The following is a 21947-nucleotide window of genomic DNA, read 5'->3' as shown; positions in this document are numbered from 1 at the left end:
GGACTTACTGCATTTTGCCTACGGGACGGTCCTTGACGGTGCCTACCGTACTAAAAATACAGATTTTTTTTTTTTTTAAAGAAGATACCAATTTCCCAAGCTTTGAACCTGAACTACTTCGCAGCAGTTTCTGCTTTTGCTTAAAAAAGAATAACTCCTTAGTCGTGGCAGGTATCCGCCAGGGGGCGAGAGGTCCTGCCGAGTTCGTGTCAAAGTCACATGAATCCAACGTTGGAACGCGTCCTCAAGTGACCCTGGCGCGGCTGTTGTACTGGGAGAAAGAAACCTCATGGCGTCTCTGGCTGTTGTTCCCACAGCAGCCGGAGAAGCAGCCGCCGCTGCCACAGCAGCAGCTGCAGCCGCCTCCCGGTCCGGTGCAAGGAGAGAGAGGTTGGTAAGCAGGGCAGGATTTTTCTGGTCTTTTTTTTTTTTGTCCCGCGCTGACCAGAAACCGCGGTGAGCGAAAGCTTCGGCGGCTGGTCAAAATCGACACCCGCCCACTCACCCCCCCCCCACTACTCCAAAGGGTGGAGAAAGCAAGGCTCCACCCTGCGCAGGGACGGGGCTAGGGAGAGATTGGGCGCGTCTCTCCTACAAACTAGCTAAGGGACGGCGCCCCGGGTTACGGCGGTTATCTGACGACCGCGTGTTGGGGGAGGAACGCCTGTGCGTGGGGGTCGGGAAGCCGAGAAGCAGCCGGACTCGCGTCGGGCGGTTTGTATTTGAGGCGCGCCCTCTCGGGTTAACCACGTCAGTAGAGAAATAGCCCCAAGCGGCCAGTCGCGCGCAGTAAAATAAAATTAAAAAAAAAATCGGAAGAAGGAAGCGAGAGCGATGTCAGCTTGAAAAAGCTACAAGTCTCTTGCGGTAAGCCAGCGTGCCTTTGGGCTGGGAAAGAGGAAAGAAGTTAGGTCGCAACTGAGTTACATGCAGGTCTCGCAACCCCCCACCCCCACCCCATTTGCTTGCTTTTGAGGAAGCAAGTAAAAAGAATCCCATTCACTTAGGACCGAGTTGTTTTAATTTTCGCTTTGAATTGTTCAACATTTCCCGCACGCCGGTAAGGTAATTCTGTTGGTTGAAGTAGAAGTCTGTGTAAATGCCGAGTGATTCTTTTTTCTTTTTACTGCTAAACAAGTCTCAGCAGTTAGTGATGCGAGGTGTTTGATTCTTTACTGAACCTAAAAACCCACTTAAGTATATATTCGACCCTACATTTTCCTAGTGTTTATTTTTCTTATCCCTTCTTTTCTTTCAGCTGGGGCTCTGTATAAAGAACTATTTCTTTTTAAAAAAGGATACTACAAAATGGATTTTGAAAAGTTGCCAAGGTAAGAAAAAAAAAGAGAAGATCTGTCATAACAAGTCTGACAGACTTTAACTGGGATATTGTAGCAGAAGGAAACATATTTGTCTTTGTCAATATTACACTATTGCACCAGCATAAAGAAATTTGGTTTAAGTAAGAAAAAATATATACAGTACAGAAAAGTATTGAAAATTATTTTGTAAATCTATTTCCACATTTATGCTTTTTAATCAATTGCCAGATAAAATTATGCTTGAGGGAGATTTACCCTTTTTATATAGGTTCTTTTTTGACAGTTCTTAGAAACAAATTAATATATGGGATCAAGAAAGAGAATTCAAAAAGAAACCAACTTTCCTCTGAAGTATAAATACAAGATTATATTACTGATTATAAGTTTTGAACTTCTTGTGTGTTTAAAATTATTCTTGGGTATATTTTGACTTTTGAGACAGTCTATTTACATAATGTAACATTAAAATCAATAGTGCAGAAGCTACTCGTGATTTTGTTTTATTTTTTTACAATAGATTTTCTGAAATATTTCCAGTGATAATTATGCAGTTAGTAAAGTAGCAGATACAGAGAGAAGTTTCTTAAGACATATTTTAAAAGAGATTTGTAATTGGGAATCCATAGGAAACATACTGTTGGAGTATTGTTTTATGCAGGTCTTAAATTAGATGTCCATAATTTTGGGTTGTTGTTTTCTTTAGAGACGTAATAAAGTATCTCCTATTTCTCACTGACTGTGTTTGTCATATCAAGCTAAAGTATTCAGAAGCAAAATGTTTATATTTCTGCTGAGCTCTTTTTGAATTAATGTTGAAGTTGTGGCAGCTGTAGATTAATATATAATTACAGCTTTTAAGAACAATTTAATGCTAATTTTATCACTCTCCAGTCCTTCAAAAACAGTGAAAGTAACTCACAGTCAATATCATTGCTGCCAGGTTTAAAATGCTGAGAAATCCATAGCTGACCAATCAAATTCTACAAAAACTGGTATCCAATCAATGCCCCACCGTGATCCATTTTTAATTCATTGTATCTTTTATCCTAAATATCTAAACAATTGCTACAGTGGGGAAAGGGTGTAAAGTTGCCAAGATATGATCACTCTGTTGCACATTGAACTACTGTAGTGATATCTCAGGAAAATGTTTAATGGGTTGGATCATTGCAGGGAATAGGAAAAGAAAAACTATGTCCAGTAATTGGGAGGGAGAGGAACTGATGAGTTTCACTAAGGGAAATTAGCCAATCCACAATTTATCCAGAATTTCATTGTCTAGAAAGGTTAAGTGTAATCAGAAATACACTATAACTAATAAATGAAGATAATGGTATGTAGTTAAATAAACAAAACTGTAATGAGTAATGAACAAGCCTTCACATTTTTACAACTTTTCATCAACTAAAAAAGGCAAGTGTAAAAAAAAGGAGTCAATGATATAGCAGTAAACGATGAGTTTACAGATCACAATAGCAATTGTGACTAGTTGCTAAATGACATGATAGTAAAATGCAACATTATGGGTACCTTGATTGATTATCACAATTGAGTCCAAAATTTATGTTGCTAAGCAAGACAGTTAAGTGAATTTTGCCTCACTTTATGATCTTTCATGCCACCGTTTTTAAATGTGCCACTGCAGTTGTTAAGTTAGTAACATGATTATTAAATAAATCTGGTTTCCTCAGTACCACTTAATTCAGGGCCTTAGAAGTTCAAACAGTCACTGAATGAGATATTATGACATTGGACCATCTGTATAGTGTAGCTCTAAGACTGTCTAAGATAAATGTGCAATAAGACCCATAATGGTATCAGCTCTTTAGCAGCTTCTTCAGATTGTAAGTAATTATTTTCAAGCAACATTGTCACAAAATCATCCTTTACAGGATGAATTGAGATGAAAAGAATTGGGTGACATAGGAAGAATAAAACTACAACAACATGTAACCCATGATGCTCTAGTTAAAATAAAAGTCTCCAAAGCAAGCTGCATTACCAGCAGAGTCTGCCTAATAACCTGGCCCAAGACAAAACCAAATCTACAAAGCCTTATAAAAGGCTAACAGGTCCATCAGATCTCTGGAGGGATGGTGTTTCAAGGATGCACAACCACAGAGAAGGCAAGGCTCCAAGAAGATGGCATTGTTTAATAGAATGGTTCCAGAATGTGCATTTCCTACTAGACTGGAGAAAGAGGCAGAAAGAATGGGAGACAGGAAATAAAAGAATCTCAGCAACTGAAGTATTTATCATTTAGAACCAATTTAGGATTGAGACTTTCTTTGATGTGGCAGGGAGGCAAACCTCTTCACTGGTAACAGAAAAGCTTGCAGCTAGATGCCTATATATAATACCTGTGTCTTAAATCTCACTAAATGGTTAGTGAGGAAACTAACCATTACAGAAAGCTATAGATTTTACTTTTGAATAAACCTATATGGAATTATGAACAATAAGTAAACACAACAGAGATTTTTAATAAGCTACATGTTACGATGCTTTCAGGTTGCACCTAGTATTGATAGTCATTTATGGAGGGGTTTTCTATTTCTGAATAATATGCAATTCAAAAATTACCTCAGTCTATGCTAAAAAAATTACCTCAATCTGTGCTAAAAAGTATAGGTAACAAAGGACATGTGAGACTTGTTAGGTAGAAAACAGAAATGCAGTGAAACATGGTAGATTTTTAGCTGATCATATTCTCCCACCAAGTAAATCTAAAAATAATACATAAAAATGTTAATATGATAATAAAATATTCTCAGTTTCAAAGACTTCTAGAAAAAAGAATTGTTAAAGGAAAAAGAAAAATATATGTTCTTCAATTGCATACAGTAATAAAATTGGAGAGTAATTTTGGGTGATTTTGTGTGGGTGCACCTTCAAATAATTGTTGACTCCTGGTAACAACCTGGACTTGTCTTTGCAGTTTTCTTGGCAAGATTTTAGAAGTAGTTTGCCATTGTTTGTTTCTTAAGGTTGAGAAAGAATGACTGGCCCAAAGTCATTCAGTTGACTTCGTGCCTAGTGCAGGATTAGAACTCATAGTCTCCCAGTTTTTAGCATGGTGCCTTAACCACTATACCAAACTGACTATTTAAAATAGATCTCTAAAACAATACCATGTAAAAATGCACCTCTCGAACAACAGCATGTTCATAAAATCACACTTTACATTTGTCTTTCATTGATTTTTAAATTTAAATGTACTTTTAAATGGCTAATATTGGCATGTATTGTATAAATATGATATTATTCTAGAGATGTATTTTTACATGTCCTCCAACAAATTTACCATGTTCTTTCCTTTACTACCCGAATACTTAAATGTGACAATTAATGATTCTGGAGTTCTGCACAAATGATGTACATGACTTTTGTCAATTCATTCATATGTATTATATATATTTCATAAATGCTCAAATCTACAGAGCCAGCAGTAGCTACATCTGAGTAATCTAGGATGCAACTCACTGTGCACAGGAGTGGGCTGTAGGAGAATGAAGTTACCTCAAGAGGTTATTATGTAGTGAATTATTTCTGCTCCATTCTTGGAGGATGAGGCAATCTTTCAGTTCCCCTAGGAGTAAACAAAGACTTTACCTCCTATTACCTTCCAAAGGACAACATGTAACTGACTAGTGATTTTCTGGGAAGTACAAAATATGTTTTGTTGTTATAAAAAATAAAATGGGAAAGGGGCGTGTCTGCGTGTGATTTTTTAAAGATTAGTAAATCTAGCGCAGGGGTTAGCAACCTTAAACACTCAAAAGAGCCATTTGGATCCGTTTTCCACAGAAAAGAAAAAAACGGGAGCCACAAAACCTACCAGGAGTCAAAAAGCTCAATAAATCACATGCCGGTGGATATTTTCCAAACTCCGGAATTTGGCTTCCGATTCTTCCAGCAGTGGCTGCTCTAGGAGTGTTTTCTATGGTTATGGGCAGCCGGACAAGAAGTTTTGCTCCGAGCTCAGCAGCCGCTGCAAGGACAGCTGGCCTAGGGCATGGTGAGGCTGGGAGGCATGAGAGCTGGGAGCGGAGCAGGCGCTCGTGCAACCCCCCTCTCCAGTCAGTTACAGCTCCATGCACTGACCTAGGGGTATCCCGAATGTGCCAAGCCATGGGAGCTGGGGAGCAGGCAGAGCACCACATGGCTTACGCCTTAAGGATACTCCCTAGGTCAGTGAAGTGTGCTCTGCCCGGCTGGAGAGGGGGTTTGCCAGGTGGCTGCTCATGAGCATAGTCACGTCATGGCTGCTTCGCGCCTGAGGCTGTGCCCGGCTCTTTGGGAACCCACTCACAAGGGAGCAACCGCCTGGCAACTCCCCCCTCCAGCGAAGAGAACGCAACTCTCCAACCTAGCATTCTGAAGGTGCCTTTCTTCTGGGCCCTGGCTCCCGTGGCTTGGCACCTTCGGGATACCGCTAGGTTGGTGAGTGGTGCTCTGCCTCGCCGGAGGGGGGGTTGTCTGGGGGGCTTATTTTCAGGGAGGGGCTTATATTTTTGCCCACCCGAAAAATGTGGCAAGGCTTTAATTTCAGGGCATGTTGTATTTTCGGGAAAACACGGTAGTGACACAGTTCTTAGAACCAAATATTTCAGAAAGTCAAAAACTACATTTCATTCTTTTTAAAAAAATAAAAGATCACTGAGAAACATTCACCACATATAAAATAGAAGTAGACTGAAATAAATTGAGAAATCTTAATCTCTCCTGTTACATTGAAGTTACTATTCTGTTATATAATATTACATGACTCCTAGGACCTAAAGAAATCTAAGGTGCCATCTTAATGTGATCAATTGTGTTTTGATAGTAAAAAATTTCATTGTTAATGGTTATTTGAGCTGTGATTCAACTTTATCATAAAACAGTCACTGTACTTTTCTATATAGTTTATCAAGATGTAATGAAATAGATACAAAAGATTGGATATGGGTATTTACAATTAAATTGTAAAGTGGAGATTATTGCCATTAGTACTGAATTTTTAAAGTATTAAATGTTTTGCAGTTTTGTTGCTTGTGGGTTCATTCTCTCTTAAAAAAACCTATGAAGTAATTACTAACGTAAGATTATTTATGAGTAAAGTTATTTTGATTCTATGGCTAATCATAAAATGGATTATAAGTATTCTGAATGCTGTCTTTGAAATATATTCTACTAAATATGGTGAAGCTTATTTATCATCAGGTTTGAGCTCTAAAAGAGAACTGACATATAGGAGTGAGAGAAATACTGTAAGAGTTCAGATTTTGTACAATCTTGCTCAATTCATGATATGGCCAGAGATAATTGCAACATTTTGCTTCTTTTTAAAGGGTGGTTTTGACATTTCTGGGAAGTGAAACAGCATTGAAAACAAAGAAGTGACAGGAGTTAGACAAAAGACCCTTGAAAAATAGCATTAAACATTCTTGCATTATAAAAGGAAACTTAGTATTATTACATGCAAACAGAAAGATTTTTAGTACATGAAGAACTAACCAAAGAAATCTTTTAGGGACCATATCATACAACTGAAGAATTTGTCTCACATGTGTTGCAATGTTTTTCTGTTGTTGTAACTTTCTTTCTTTTGTTCAGATAATTGTTTTGGAGGCAATGTCCCAAACATGTCAGGAACTGAGAACAACTCTGGAGAACAACTCTGGAGGTGAACAAGCTTTTGTCTTGTTCTCAGAATTCTTCATGCAGTTGAAAAATATGTAATAACATTCAGTGGGTTAATTTACAGTCACCTTAATGTGTGCAACTGGTGTTGCTGATTTTGAAACCCAAATTCATTTATAAAGTAGGAGTTTGATTCAAATCATTAGAATTCATTGAATGGATTAGACTGCTGACTCACCCCAAGAAGTCAAGATAAAACAAATCCCCACAGAGATACTAATTTGTAATGCTTGGTATCTGAAGGTGGCTTGATGTTGCTGCTTTGTATCTCCATAGCTGAAGCAGATCTTAAAGGACTCCACAGGGATGAATGACGACGAAACTGAGCGTCAATAATTAGAATGATAGTTCTATTCCGAGACGCATCAAGACTGAAATGTTTTATACAACAGTCTTAGTTTTAAATTCCATGTGGTGGTTATGGTGGTTTCTTTCCCCAAAAGGAAGATAACCTTAAATTTAACAAGTATTCACAAGGAAAAATATAGATGGACAGACAAAAATCTGGTCCAAAGCCATTTTTCTCCACCTTGCCATTTTAAAAGGGTAACTTTTTCAGAAAGTTCACCTGCCATTAGGAAAGTTGGGAGAAAGAGAAAGTGATTAATTCAAGCTAGTTGTCTGTAAACAACATATCACACTTATAAACTGAATTCTTATCTGCAAATTTCAGCTATTCTCTTTCCCATACACTTACACTATAGATCAGTGTTTTTCAATCTTTTTTGTGCAAAGGCACACTTTTTTCATGAAAAAAATCACGAGGCACACCACCATTAGAAAATGTTAAAAAAATTAACTCTGTGCCTATATTGACTATATATAAAGTGTTTTTCCAACGGCACACCTTACACTATGTCACAGCACACTAGTGTGCCGCGGCACAGTGGTTGAAAAACACTGCTATAGATGTATACCGTACGTACGTTTAAAGACACACGTGTATACATAACACTTCCTCGTTTCTTGCCAGAAACAGCAAAGAAAAAAACAACTTGAACCAAAGTTTATATTGCATTTCAATTATAGGTGAGCTTGTATTGAGAAAGAAATGTCCTTAATTTCAATCGTTTGGGGGATGTTGTCATGTTAGATGACTAGGATATTTCATGTCCATGCCTTCATTTATTGCCAAATACCACTGTATTTGAAAACAAAGCCTGTCTTTAGTCCAAGGTTTAGGCTAGCATGACTATGAATCCCAGAATTATTCTATGTGTGGGTGAAAACAGTGGTGTACTTGTATTCCTAAGAGTGGAAGAAAGCTGCTCGTTGCAACAGCTACCTCTCCTGAACAACTCTTTCTAATCTTGTTTCCAAATATATTGTTATCCTTGGACACCAAAAAGCAGGTGCCGGTGCTGATATAACACTACATTTACAGTAAAATCTATTTGAAAAGAAATTGTTGGAGCATTGTAAGATGGTCAGTGATATCATTAAGTTTATTTATTTATATTTCATGTTTCATATTATTTAGGCTATTCCCCAACTGACTCTGAAATCTTGAAGTAGTTTTGTTTGGAAAGAATGATATAAATCTATAGAGTTCAATGAGGTGGGAAACACAAGTAAAATTTGCCTCATCCTTAACATTATATTAACATGAAGCTGGGAAAGCAATTATTAGAGACCGCTTTTGCCAGTCTATATTATTCTGCCTGGCTTCTTCCATTGATCCAAATTGCAAGAACTGGACCCTCTCTTAAGTATTTTATTTTAATTGCTTTCATGTGCAGAATAAACTTCCTAAAGATGCACCTATTTTCAAGAAGCTGTTTACTAGGGACATGAGAAAGTTTTTTGTGGATCATTCTTAAAGCATGGAATGTTTTTATTTGGATCTTTTATGTTTATTTCCATGTGTCTATTTCTGTCCAACCAGGGTGTCTAGGCAAGGCATATTATTATTTGCAGGACAGATTCATGATTTAATTTGATAGCTTATATTTGAAATATTTATAAGAGAAAACAGTCTAGGCATCTGTTTAAATCACGTCTGTCCTGTAACATGGGAAGAAAATAGCACATGGGTTTAAATACTTTTACTCTCTTTTGCTTTTTATATTAATAGCATGCACAAAAATAAATACATAGGTATATAATTGTATGTGATTTCAACCTGTGTAATCCTGAAATTGAATTGTTCCATGTTCTTTGTGCCAAGTTCCATTTTTTTTTTACATTCAAGGCTGGGCAAACTGAAACTTCTTTTCTGCTGTAGCTGTCAATGTATTTTTGTATGAGAATATTATAATTACATACCAGACTGTACGCCTATTCTTTATAGATTGGAAATAATTCATTTTTGAATTATTTGCTTGGTTTTGCTCTTTGCAAGTTGGAAATTTGGCTGCATAAAGAAATGAATTTCTTAATATCATTTTCTTTCCCTGAACTGTTTATTTTTCTTTTTTTTTTGTCTTTTTAATCTGCCAGAATCATCAAATGTATTTCTTGGGCCATTATTTGATACTTATCATTTGATGCTTAAATTTTAAATGCAGGAGGATTATTACTTGTATTTAGAACAATAGCTTGTGTTTGTCAAAAATAAATTTACTCCTGGGATAAAACAAAGACCCTATAAATCTTATAAATTAGGTTATTTATTTATTTATTTCAACTTGTTTGAACATAATCTCCAAAATCTAAGGTTCTGGGTGCATTTGAAAGCCTCTGAGCAGATCTAACTCTGAGTCACAGTCACAAGCCAGGTTGCATAAATATTGTAATTCAGAAGCCAAGTTTTACATTTTATGTTCATTAGTATACCCTCAGCAAGCTCCATATTTTAAATTAGCAGCTTAAAGCTGTAGCAGTTTTTTACATTTGCCATGTTTTCTTTTGATCTGTGCATACATTACGAGTCTATGCATTGGGGATTATTGATAAGAAGAGAATTAATTAGTATTTAGCTTTTCAAAGGAAAATCCCAGGCTGTTTTAAGGCAACATATCATATTTTATATTAGGCAGAAATTAACTATTCTGAAAAGACTGTTCTGGTTTACATGTTACAGTAAACCATAGTGTGGTTTATTTGGGGCTATTGTGTTAGCCAAGCCCAGCCATGGTGGTTTATAAACTATGCTCATGGTATAGTGTTATACACAAATCCAACTATTATTTTGAATTACTATCTTAAGAATGTCGCAAAAAAGTATAGGCTGGTAGTAGTAGCAGGCTGCAGCCAATCTCCTTTCATTAATGGTAGAAAACAACTCAGCTTGGTTGGTTGGCATTTTTTTTGCCAGCAGAATAAGGAACAAGATGTGTTTTCACAGCATCTGAGGATGCACAGTGACATCATTATGAAAAGCCCACTCTATGTCCCAGCATAATTATATAAACATTTATGCAGTGATATCACTGCAAGGTGGTACTTGTCATATCTTGTCCTATTTACATTGGAAAATATGCAGTCTTAGTAACCTTTCTCTAAATTAAAGATATTGGGCTATGTGGGAAAGAACGGATAAGAGAAGAAATAACATAAATATAATTCTACATTTATCATTTTGCAATTATGTTAGTGAGATTATATTTATTGCTTGACCATAAAACCTCAATCATAAAAATCCACCTTCATTATTCTGTTACTTGCTATGATGTGACAACATGTGACTATATGTTATTCTTTCAATAGCGTTTGTGAGATTTGTCAGGAGCTAGTAGAGCAAATAAAATGCATAATTATTTCATATTGCAGTTTACATACATGTAGTGACAGAAATAGTTCAGAGTTCTACATATCTTCTATAGAATGTATATTCAAATATTAAAAATATGCTTCTTGTGTCTGCATGCATAATCTCCAAGCCCTTTAAAAAAAAACACGAATACTCTTGTTCCAAATTCACTTTGTAGAAATGTGGGCTGGGAGTGAATTTTTAAAAGGGGAAATCAGATTTTATGAACCACATCACTTCTTATTGCTACTTTCTAACATTTCATTTTATTTAAGGTTTTCATGATGGAACCTAAGTTTACACAAGAACGACTATGTGTTTTAAGTCAATGCTGATGATACTTTCTACGTCCTGGTGTGGTGGTCTTGAGCTTTTGCTCGAAAGCAACATAAAATGGATCTGAAGGAAAGCTGTCCAAGTGTTAGCATTCCCAGCTCTGATGAACACAGAGTGAAGAAAAAAAGATTCACTGTAAGTGTAGAAACAGAAAGTGCTTCATTGTACAGTTAATTTCATATTCTCTTCCTTGCTCAGTTTGAGAAGACTTCAATGCTACACCAATGAGAGCAGACATGCTTAATTTAACCATTTGTCTCAAGGTCCTGCTACAGGCGGCTTTGGCTTCAATTCCAAATCAGCTATTTATTCCTATAATCCTATGCTATTCTTCCTTAGGCAGCCGAGATTATTCACTTCTGAATCAACTGTGATGCAGCATATATTGCAAGGTTTGGTTTTAACCTGCATTTTTGAAGCTCCATATAGCTTGGGGATCCAGCTACATTCTTACTAGCAGGAAACCCACCTCCTGACTCCAAGGCGCTGTCCAACCTTTAATTATCTTGTGACCAACCACAACTGTACAGAACAGGAAAGGGGGTACTATGAATTGTGCCAGCTACCTCCCCTAATGATAATGGTGATGATTTAGAAATAATTACAGTATAACACTTCAAATTTTTATTAGTTTATCAAAATAATACAAAGAAAAAAATGAAAATAATAAAATGGAAAAGTAAGGGACGAAGAAGGAAAGAGGGAAAGTATAGGGTAAAAGGAGAGACAAAAAAGAAAAGGGTTGACTTCCAACTTTTTTTTAGCAAGGTAGAATAAGTTAATGACATAACAACTTAACTTTTTTACTTTTACATAGTAATATATACTAACCATTTCTGTAACAATATATCTAATTAGTAAAACCCCAAATCTAAGTTTCATTGTTTTCCATCTCAAGCACCAATTCCATAAGTGATTTCCAAATAAAAACAAAGTTATTTGTACTCTTTTCTTTAATTAAAGCAGTCAATTTAGCCATCTCTGCTTTTGCAGCCAATTATCCATGTGGACATTAAAGTATTTTTCTATTGAGTACAGCATTCTTGCTGCTGTCAGGATATATAACATTAAAGTTCCCATTTTTTTCAAGTTCTTTGTCCATTGTGATTTTATCTTTACATTCAGTTCTCAATACAAAATCTATTTCTATAGTTAGACTATGTCCAAAAGATATCAATAAGAGATATGAAACAAATTTGACCTGATGCAGAAATATTAATACCAGAAATACTGGATAATAAAAATATGTGGTTTATAATACAGAGAAGGAAGCTAAAGTGAAACCATAAATGACAAGCCAAGAGAATGACTTGGATAAAGACTTCCTTCTGGATATATAAAAGAAGTTGGCTAAACTTTTGAAAATCAAAGTAAAAATAAAAATGATAAATCAAGAGAATCATGTTGATACAGGTAGTGTTTGACTTATGACCACAATTGAAACCAGAATTGTATTGTTAAGAAAGGCAGTTAAATGAGTTTTGCCAAATTTTACAATCTTTTTTGCTGCAGTTGTTAAGTTAACCACTGCAGTTGTTAAATGAAATGTGCTTGTTAAGCAAATCCGGTTTCCCCCATTGACTTTTCTTGTTAGCAGCCGGCTGAAAAAATTGCAAATGGTAGTCACATAATCCCAGGATACTGAAACCATTGTAATACATGGTGGTTGCCAAGAATCTGAATTTTGATTCCTTGTCCATGAGGATGCTGTGACAATGTTATGTGCTGTTAAAAGTTACTGGTTGTAAATCACTTTTTTGCTGTTGTAATTTTGGTCATTAAACCAGTGGTTGTAAGTCAAGGACTATCTGTAATGATTTTTTATTAGATTTACACATGAGGATTGCTAAAGCCTTGAAAAGGCCTTTGAAATGGGAAAATAAATTTTTGAAGTGAGATCAAATCCGAGGACAACATTTGAATGAATTAAAGATTAAGATTGCCAGACATAAAAGGAAGGAATATAAAGTTTGTTTGACCAATCTTAAAATAAGACATGTATCTATAAAACTCTGTTAACCCTTTAAAGACTTTTTGCTTAAACTAGGACTGAACAGTTGATATTTTATGGATTTGTATCTAGATAGGGGATTATGAGTAGAAATATTTGTTTGTAACTTTATAGGGTGTAAAGAGCTATTAAGTTAGTTTATAACTGTCATGCGGATCAAAAATAACTTCTCTATTTTTTGTTTCCTATTTCTTTTTCTTTTTTTTCTTCCTTTGCACTTTTTATTCTTTTTATTTCTCCCCTCTCTGAGATTAGTTTGTATTTGCTTTTACTATTGTAATTAAAACTTTCAATAAAAATTGTAATTTTTTTTTAAACCAGGTCATTTAGATCTGTTTCCATGTGGGCATGCCAAACAGAAAAGTTTATGAACTTGAGAACTTCAGATTTACTTTTATGCCTTCCCGTATCTATAAAGTAGGGTCCAGTCAAATCTATTAACATTTAGAATAATTCAAAGACATATAAGGACTTCATGATTATGTATATGGCATGGTACATAAACAAATTCAGCATAAAAATATTGTCATATATTTATATTGGCTTTAAACGTTTTGATATTCTATCCTTCATATCAAATTTACTGCATTGACTTTATTTAAAAATCAGAAATAAATAAATAAAAATTCCTTTAAATCAAATACATTACATTAGACTCTTCCCCTTCTTTGTTAATCTTGGTGTTTTATGCTTCTCTGTTCATTTAATTGTTTCCTGTTCTTCCTTCCCCACCCCATTTCAATAACTTGTTTGGATCTGGTTTCTGTTTTTCGTGTGTAATTTTGGCATTGGCTTTTCTTTTTAATTTCATTTATAGAACAAATTAGTTTGATAATGTCTGTTGAGAGAATTTGTAAATATTTCAGGTTGTAAACATGACAACATAATGCTCACTTGTTATCAATGTTCCCTCTAATTTTTTTTCAGTGTGTGCGGAAAAGTATAGTGTTTGAGCGGCACATTTTCATGTCTGAGCTCCTGAATTTTTTTCACAGATGTTTCACAGAGCAATTGATTTATAGGATCTGAATTGGAATGGAGAAAAATGGTTTTGTGCATGTTTGTGTGTGTGTGTGTGTTTGAGTGAGCGAGGGATCCGGTAAGGGAACTGTGCCTATTTAGAAAAGAAGGTAAATTATTGCAAACATGATCAGTCGAAGATAAGTATGGGGACAGGTTGGGCGGTAGAGAGAAAGTGATAAAAGAGTAGGAGAGAGGAAGAGAGGAAGAAAAAAGAGGGAAGAGAGACAGAAAGAGACAGAGAACGAGAGAGAAAGTGACAGAAGAGTGGGAAAGAAGGAGAGAGAAAGTGAGACAAAGAGAAAGGATGAGACAGAAAGAGACAAAGAGGAGAGAGAAGGGAGAAGGAGAGAAAAAGTGACAGAAGAATGGAAAAGAAAGAGAGAAAGAGAAGAGAGACAACGAGAAAGAGGATGAGAGAGACAGAGAGAGAAGAGAGGAAGAGGAAAGAAGAAGAGAGAACATCTCATTTCAACCCTGAGGTGCAAATATTCTCTTTGATTGGTAATTTTATTTGTCCATTTACTATCCAATACTCTCATTCCTCCTTAAGTTCATCAAGAATTTCCTTCTTTTTATTGAATTTATCACAATACCTTGAGAACAACTTTTTCAGCATAGCTTTACAACTATTTAAAATATATAGAAATTTAGGTCACATTTTCAGAACATTAGTCTACTATTTATAAATCACTGTCAAAGAAACAGAATTCAGAAAGTTGGCTTCCCTTTTTGTAATTGCCTATTGCCTGCTTAACTTTTTACCTACATTTTTGATAACTGATATTCACTGTTGACCCAAGAAGCCCATTGCGCGGCAGTTGGAAACTGCTGCGTGGTGTTTTGTTGCCACGGCCGTGGCCGCGCAACTTAGAGGGAACAGTGCTTGTTATCACTGTATTTAACTGAATAGCTTGGTGAAGGAGCATGATGGCAATAGCATATTGTTTTTCTGTTTACTGCAGCTCTTATCTGTCTGAAATAAAAAAATATTAAGATAGCCAAAATATCTGATTTTAGGGTAAATCAGATAATTTTCTTAGTATTACAATTTTAAGGTAATTGGGAGAAGCAGTTGTAGTGATTTTGCTTGGAAGAGATTGTCTTTTTTCCCCTTGCCCTATTTATCTTTGTATAATTAAGCTACATGTCCTTTTTTTCCTGTAAATATTTACAATTGGAAGGAGATGAATAAAGGATAGTATCAACAAAGTAGGCTAGGCTAAATCATTTTCTTGAGAAGAACCTGGAGCAAAATTCAGGTCCCATCATAAATAGCGTAACTTATAGCAAAGGAATATTACATTAATCAATATTCCCTGCTCTGGGGGGAAAACCCACAAAAACCTGTACAGCAACAGGAGAAACTATTAGCATGCATGAAGGTGATTAGATATTGGACCCAGCTCTTAAAGGGTATGATGTCAGTAATGCAGTTTGCTATAAACACAAGCACAGTTCTATAGATAGAATTAGATTCAGATCAAACCTTGAATATCCTTTAAGATCTTATAGGCCTATTATTTTTGAGCTACAGTGGCACAGTGGTTAGAGTGCAGTACCATAGGCTACTTCTGCTGACTACCAGCTGCCTGCAATTTGGCAGTTCAAATCTCACCAGGCTCAAGGTTGACTCAGTCTTCTATCCTTTCCAGGTGGGTAAAATGAGGACCCAAATTGTTGGGGGCAATATGCTGACTGTAAACTGCTTAGAGAAGGCTGTAAAGTACTGTAAAATGGTTTATAAGTCTAAGTGCTATTGCTATTAACACTAGCACCATTCAAATTTTGCTTAAATGCTACTCCTGCAAAAAAAGAGTAAGAGAAAAGGAGAAGATTCTGGATATGAAAAAGTAGTACAAGCCTGAATAAGAAAAGGACATGATTCCTACTGTCTTCAATATGAAACTGTACTGTGGTTATTAAAGGAAGCATTCTGATATCTTTCAGTTTATTAACGCCAGTAGAAAAGAATATCTGTAGTTCAGGGTTGATCTATGGAGTCCTTGTTGCTCTCTGAGCCTGCTTATTGGTTTGCAATTGTTTTATTATCGTATTAAGTAACATCAATACTAGTGAATATGCGGTTTGCTCCCCTTTTATATATAGTAGCTTGCCCTGCTAGTATTGGTGGAGGTATAGTTTTCTCTTTGTTTACTGTTTGCTTGTTTGTTTATTTATTCAGGTGTTAATACCTCTTTACCTGGGAATTGATTGCTGGTCTTTCTGTTTCCTTTTTAATTTTGTGTGTGTGTCTTTTGAATGATGTGTAAGCGTTGTTCTACCTCTATGTGCCTGTTGATGGCTGATTTGTCTAAGTGCCAGTTGTACCATTTGATCTAGTGGTGAAAGCACCAGGCTAGAAACCAGGAGATTGTGACTTTTAGTCCTCCCTTAGTCAAGAAAGCCAACTGGCTGACTTTGGGTCAGCCACTCTCTTGCAGCTCAACCCACCTCATAGGGTTGTTGTTGTTGTGGGGAAAATAGGAAGAAGGAATATTATATATGTTTGCAACCTTTAATTATTTATAAACATAATAAAGGTGGGATAAAGATGAATATAATATCTTTAGCACTGGCAGAGCAAGCACTGACAGAGCAAGATACTATATATAAACAGTGAGCAAATCCTGCAATTACAAGCATTGCTGATAACTTGTTAATTAATGAAACATCTGTGAACAATCAAACACAGAGCACCAAGGATTCCACATTTTATTAATCATTGCTTAATCTAGATTGTTAGTAATGTTTCTTAATGCAGTTGTTTGGGGAAAAAACCCTGATCACTTAATTTCATGCCTGTATGAAATTTGCTCTCGGTTGACTAATTTATAGGAACTGTTTTTCCTAGATTTTATAAGTTGATGAGTTCCTGCACATATCTCAGTTTCTTTCAGAAAAAATGAATGTGTTCAGCAGACCCATATTATAACATTAAGTCTTTTGATGAAATATTAAATAGTAATTAAGAAAATGGGATACGTATGTAATAATCCCATACATTTTAATAAAACTTTTCATTAAAAATTGTTTGTATCAACAGGTCTACAAAGTCTTGGTCTCAGTTGGCACTAATGAATGGTTTGTCTTCAGGCGATATGCTGAGTTTGACAAGCTGTATAATACAGTAAGTAGGGAAGTTGTGCTCAAATTAGTTTGGGAAATTCCTCTGAACCAATTTCTTCTGCTATATTGTTGGTACATCATGATTGAGAATTGAACTGATTTCTGATGTTAAATTATATCATATGACTTATGTATTTCAGCTAAGGAAACAATTTCCTACAATGAATTTGAGAATTCCTGCTAAGAGAATATTTGGAGATAATTTTGATCCTGGTAAGCAGATCTCATTTAGTTCTCATTTTATCTTTAAACTGTTTCTGCATCAATAAGTTCAACTTGAATTAAGTATTTTTGAAGTTTTCCCCACCTATATAACAGTATGTAGAAATTCACATAGAAGAATATGTGGATATAAATGTACACTAATGTGATTTATCATCTGAATCAACAGTAGGCAATCTAATTCTTTCCAAATGTTTACAAGTCCAACTCCATTTTGTTGTATCCAGTATAAGCAGAGAAAAGGGATTGTGAAAACAGGTTCAAATCAAGGCATGGGACTCTGCAAACACAAGTGCACTAAGCGTCAGACTTCTGAAAACAATGAATGATGCTTTGTACATTAAATTCTGTTTATGGTCAATTAGGATATATTTTAATCAATTGCAAAGTTGTGTAATTCTGATAAATATGGATATAAATTCTCCATTAAAGTAGTTCTGTCATCATCCAGAACATTTGTATTTGAACATTTTTCACTTGCATATAAATAAAAGTTTTTGATTTATTTTTGATGGGTTTTTTATTTGTTTGAATCTGATGTGCAGAATTTGATAATATTGGGTTTTTTAATACACAACATACCTTGTTGCTGAGAGACATATTGCATTTTTTAAATTTATCAATATCACACTTTTTAATTTTTATAAATAACTCAAGATGGCAAACACACCTTCCTGCTTCTATTTTCCCTATAACAAAAACACCCCTGTGAGGTGAGTTGGCCCAAAGTCACCCAGCTGGCTTTTAAGGCTTAAGGAATTAACAGACAGACTGAGTTGTACCCTGGGAATGATAAATTGCGATTGGTTTTATTAGTGTAATCAAATTTAGGAATAATTCGGTCTTTAAATGAATGAATCTGAATATAGATAGTCTGCTAAGGCAGCTCATGTTCTCCTGCTTTTTAGTCTGATGCCTTAATCCATAGTCCAAACTGATATTGCATTGTGCTGTATTGTATTGTACTGTACTGTTACTACTTGGCAACCAGCATGCATTTAGGATAGTTGCAGCATCTTGGGATCCTGGGATCATCATTTGTAACCTTCCCAGTTGGCTTCCAATAAACAAAATCAATGGGGAAGCCAGATTTACTTAATGAACATATGATTAACTTACACCTACAATAATTCACTTAACAACCATGGCAAAAAAGTTCATAAAATTGGGTGTGACTCACTTAACAGTCCCCTTGCTTAACAACAGACCTTGTCGTTTCAATTGTGGTTGTAAGGTGAAGACTATCTGTATTGTAATCCTCAGCTTACAACCACAATTGACACCAGAAGGTGTGTTTATACCTGTATTGTATTGTATTTACTCTATTGCATTGCATTGCATTGCATTACATGCCATTCTATTAATTAATCAGTGGGAAAAGTCTATACCTTTCAGTGCTAGGGCATATATATTATATATTTTAAATTCTTATGAATTATATGTAGCACATCCTATTTTTGGAGTGTTTGTCCTCTGTAATTAAAGTCTTTCTTTTTTTCTCATTAGTCATTATAACATGCAAATATAAACAGACTGAATGTGAATGCTTGTTTTGTACCATCCAAATGATGTAATAGACTTACCAGTATTTACCAATCATATTCAGAGAAAAACATTAGCTCAGTTATAAGAAAATTTTAGCTAAAACTAGGAAATATTACATAAGGAAGTTTGAAGTATTTGTATATTTATTCATAGAAAAGAATCCCAGTTTATCTCTGATCATATAGAACTTCTTTCACTGCATTCTACATAGCCTGGGTAAAACATTATCTGAGTTTCAAAGCAGCTTTTATATATTCTTGTTTATATTATTGTCAGTTTCTCCAAGAGTAACTTAGTACTGAGCTTAACAGAATAACTAGTTTCTGTTTCTGATTTGAGATGCCTTGCCGTCTTAAGTTTTCCTACTAGCTATGCTTACTTCAGTTGCTTTTCCATCTCTGATTTCCTACACAGGACAATGTATCACTCTGCTAATATTAATCAAAATAGGTGTGTATTCATTATTTTCTCAAATAATAAGAGTTGTATAGGAATGATAGATGTTTTTTTTAAAAAAAATTCAAGTATCTATTCAATAGTATCCATTTCACTATATCCTTCTTCTTAAAGTGACTGCAGCATTAAATCTATAGTTTAAAAGATTTGGAATTTAGAAGTAAGGAGAAATCTCCTGACAATTAGAACAATTAATCAGTGGAATGACTTGCGTCCCAAAATTATGGGTACTCCAACACGGGAGGTTTTTAAGAAGAGATTGGACAACGATTTGTCTGAAATGATATAAAGTTTCCTGCTTTGAACTCTTCTGTTTTTCTGTTATTCTGTTATTCTGGTAGAAAATAAGACTTTTTTAAAATAAAAGGTCTATTTATTATCTAATCTAATCTGTTTTACCTGTCCATTAGTATTTATGGGATGCTGGAGAGCAGCCCTGATTACAAATACAAGAGCAACAAGTTTTTTATTATTTTTTAATGAGGCAATCTAAGAAATGTATATATTTAAATTTTGAAACAGGGATTCTAATATCTGATCTTTTCTCATTGGGTTTTCAGATTTTATTAAACAAAGAAGAGCAGGATTGAATGAATTCATTCAGAATTTAGTTCGACAGCCTGAGCTTTGCAATCAGTAAGTGAAACTTTGTTTTACCCTCAAGAGAATAAAATTATGTGGTAAACTATATACTGGAAACTACAATCCATACGTACCTTCTAAGTGATATACCGGTAGTTCTCAACTTACAACCATTCATATAGCAATCATTCAAAGTTACAATAGCAGTGGAAAAAATGACAACCTGTACTCACACTTAAAACCATCTTAGTGTCCCCATGGTCACATGATGAACATTCAGGTGCTAGGCAATTGGCATATATTTACAATGGTTGCAGCATCCTGGCCTCATGTGATCATTATTCGTGACATTCCTAGCCAGCTTCCAACAAGGAAAGTCATTGGAGGAAGCTGGATTTGCTTAATAACCATATGATTCACTTAACTGTAATGATTTGCTTAACAAACATGACCAAAAAGGTTGTAAAATTGGGCCCAAATCACTTAACAACTGATCTGCTTAACAATAAAAATTCTGATCCCAATTGTGATCGTAAGTCATGGACTACTTGTATTGGAGTAAGAGAATGTCTATAACTTTTGATTACCAGATGCTGCACAAAATGACATGGAAAGTGATCACCAAGGCATGCTTTTGGCAGGTCAAGGTTAGAGTTCTCAGATGTGGTGTTTGATATGTTTTTATACTACTGCAGAATTGTTGCTAAAATCATTACTTAAGCCTTTAATAATTGGTAGCCTGATCCTATGCTTTGATTCACACAAAGGTAAAGTTTGAGTTTTTTCTGATTAAAGGAATTTATTAAAGGAATAATTTTCTTCTGAATAATTCTTCCATAACTTATAACCAGTCACTTAGCAATCATTTGCAATGACCAGTTGATTCAATCATTCAAAATTAAAATGGTCCCCCTACTTCAAAAGCTATTTATGACCCAGATTCAAAGTTGCGATGTCCAGAGCTCCCATGGTCGCATTGCTGCATTTTGGGTGTTTGACAGCTGGCCTTTTGCAGTATCCCACGATCACATGTCCACGATTTACAATGTTTTTGCTGGAATTTGGCATTTACTTTGATTTTCAAAAATTGTCCCATTGCAAACAATGGGTTCATTTAATGACTGAGGCTTTCACCTCACTACTGTCGTGTTCACTTTACAACACCTCATTCACTTAATGATTGCCACAAGAAAAGTCATAAAATTGGGTCTGGTCATTGAATGGTCTGCTTTACAACTTTCACAACACCCAAAATTGTGGACTCAATTGGGGTCATAAGTTGAGGACTAGCTGACTAGGTGACAATGAGGCCTAATAAGTTTGGCAGTTATAATTAGATAGAAAGTCGAGCTACACACCACAGTCCCGAGGGTTGGGGACTCCTGCGGTAGGTGATTCGGTTCCACCACAAAAGCGCGTAGGACAAAATCGCGCTCGACAAAAGCGCGCTGTGATGACGTCACAGCGCGACGAAAAAGATCGAAAAAATGTAAAAATAAAGCTAAAACCTTCCCCTAACCCCCCCAAACCTAACCCTAAACCTAACCCTAAACCTAACTCTTAACCTAACCCTAAACCTAACCCTAAACCTAACCGTTAAAGTAACGAAAAACGTAACGCTAACCCTTATCCTAACCCTAACGCTAACGCTAACGCTCTAAAGCTAACCCTAACCCTTAACCTAACCCTAACCCTAACCCTAACCCTAACCCTTACCTTTATGTGAATCGGCTTGCTTTAATTTAATTTTTATTAATTTTTATTTGAATTTTTCGATCTTTTTCGTCGCGCTGTGATGACGTCAAAGGCGCGATTTTGTCGATCGCGCTTTTGCCGTCCGCGCTTTTGACGGGTCACGGGTGATTCCTGTCCACAAGGTAAGTAAGAGTAGTTCAGATTCAGGTTCTACTTGTCCCATGGTTGTGTCTTCTCTGGAATACATAACCAA

General features: G+C 35.5%; 1 protein-coding gene across 5 annotated transcripts in view; it reads left to right on the top strand.

Annotated features, from left to right (window-relative positions):
* Positions 1-261: 261 nt before the first annotated feature.
* Positions 262-21947, top strand: part of SGK3 (serum/glucocorticoid regulated kinase family member 3) — a 34774-nt gene continuing 13088 nt past the window's right edge. The window contains exons 1-7 of one of the 5 annotated variants that reach the window (XM_087706990.1): positions 262-390; positions 1259-1331; positions 10974-11169; positions 17112-17195; positions 17335-17407; positions 19376-19411; positions 19978-20053. In XM_087706990.1, coding sequence (XP_087563116.1) covers positions 11092-11169; positions 17112-17195; positions 17335-17407; positions 19376-19411; positions 19978-20053 — 347 coding nt within the window. In that variant the 5' untranslated portion in view covers positions 262-390; positions 1259-1331; positions 10974-11091. Of the gene's footprint in view, positions 391-610; positions 868-1258; positions 1332-10973; positions 11170-13659; positions 14548-17111; positions 17196-17334; positions 17408-19375; positions 19412-19977; positions 20054-21947 lie in introns of those variants that run through there. The other 4 variants (XM_087706988.1, XM_087706992.1, XM_087706987.1 and 1 more) reach the window with 4 other exon arrangements.

The sequence above is a fragment of the Thamnophis sirtalis genome, unplaced genomic scaffold (assembly GCF_051295495.1).
Source record: "Thamnophis sirtalis isolate CommonGarterSnake01/CBP01778 unplaced genomic scaffold, rThaSir2_p1.2 scaffold_2, whole genome shotgun sequence".
NCBI lineage: Eukaryota > Metazoa > Chordata > Lepidosauria > Squamata > Natricidae > Thamnophis > Thamnophis sirtalis.
This window is presented reverse-complemented; position numbering and strand designations above follow the sequence as displayed.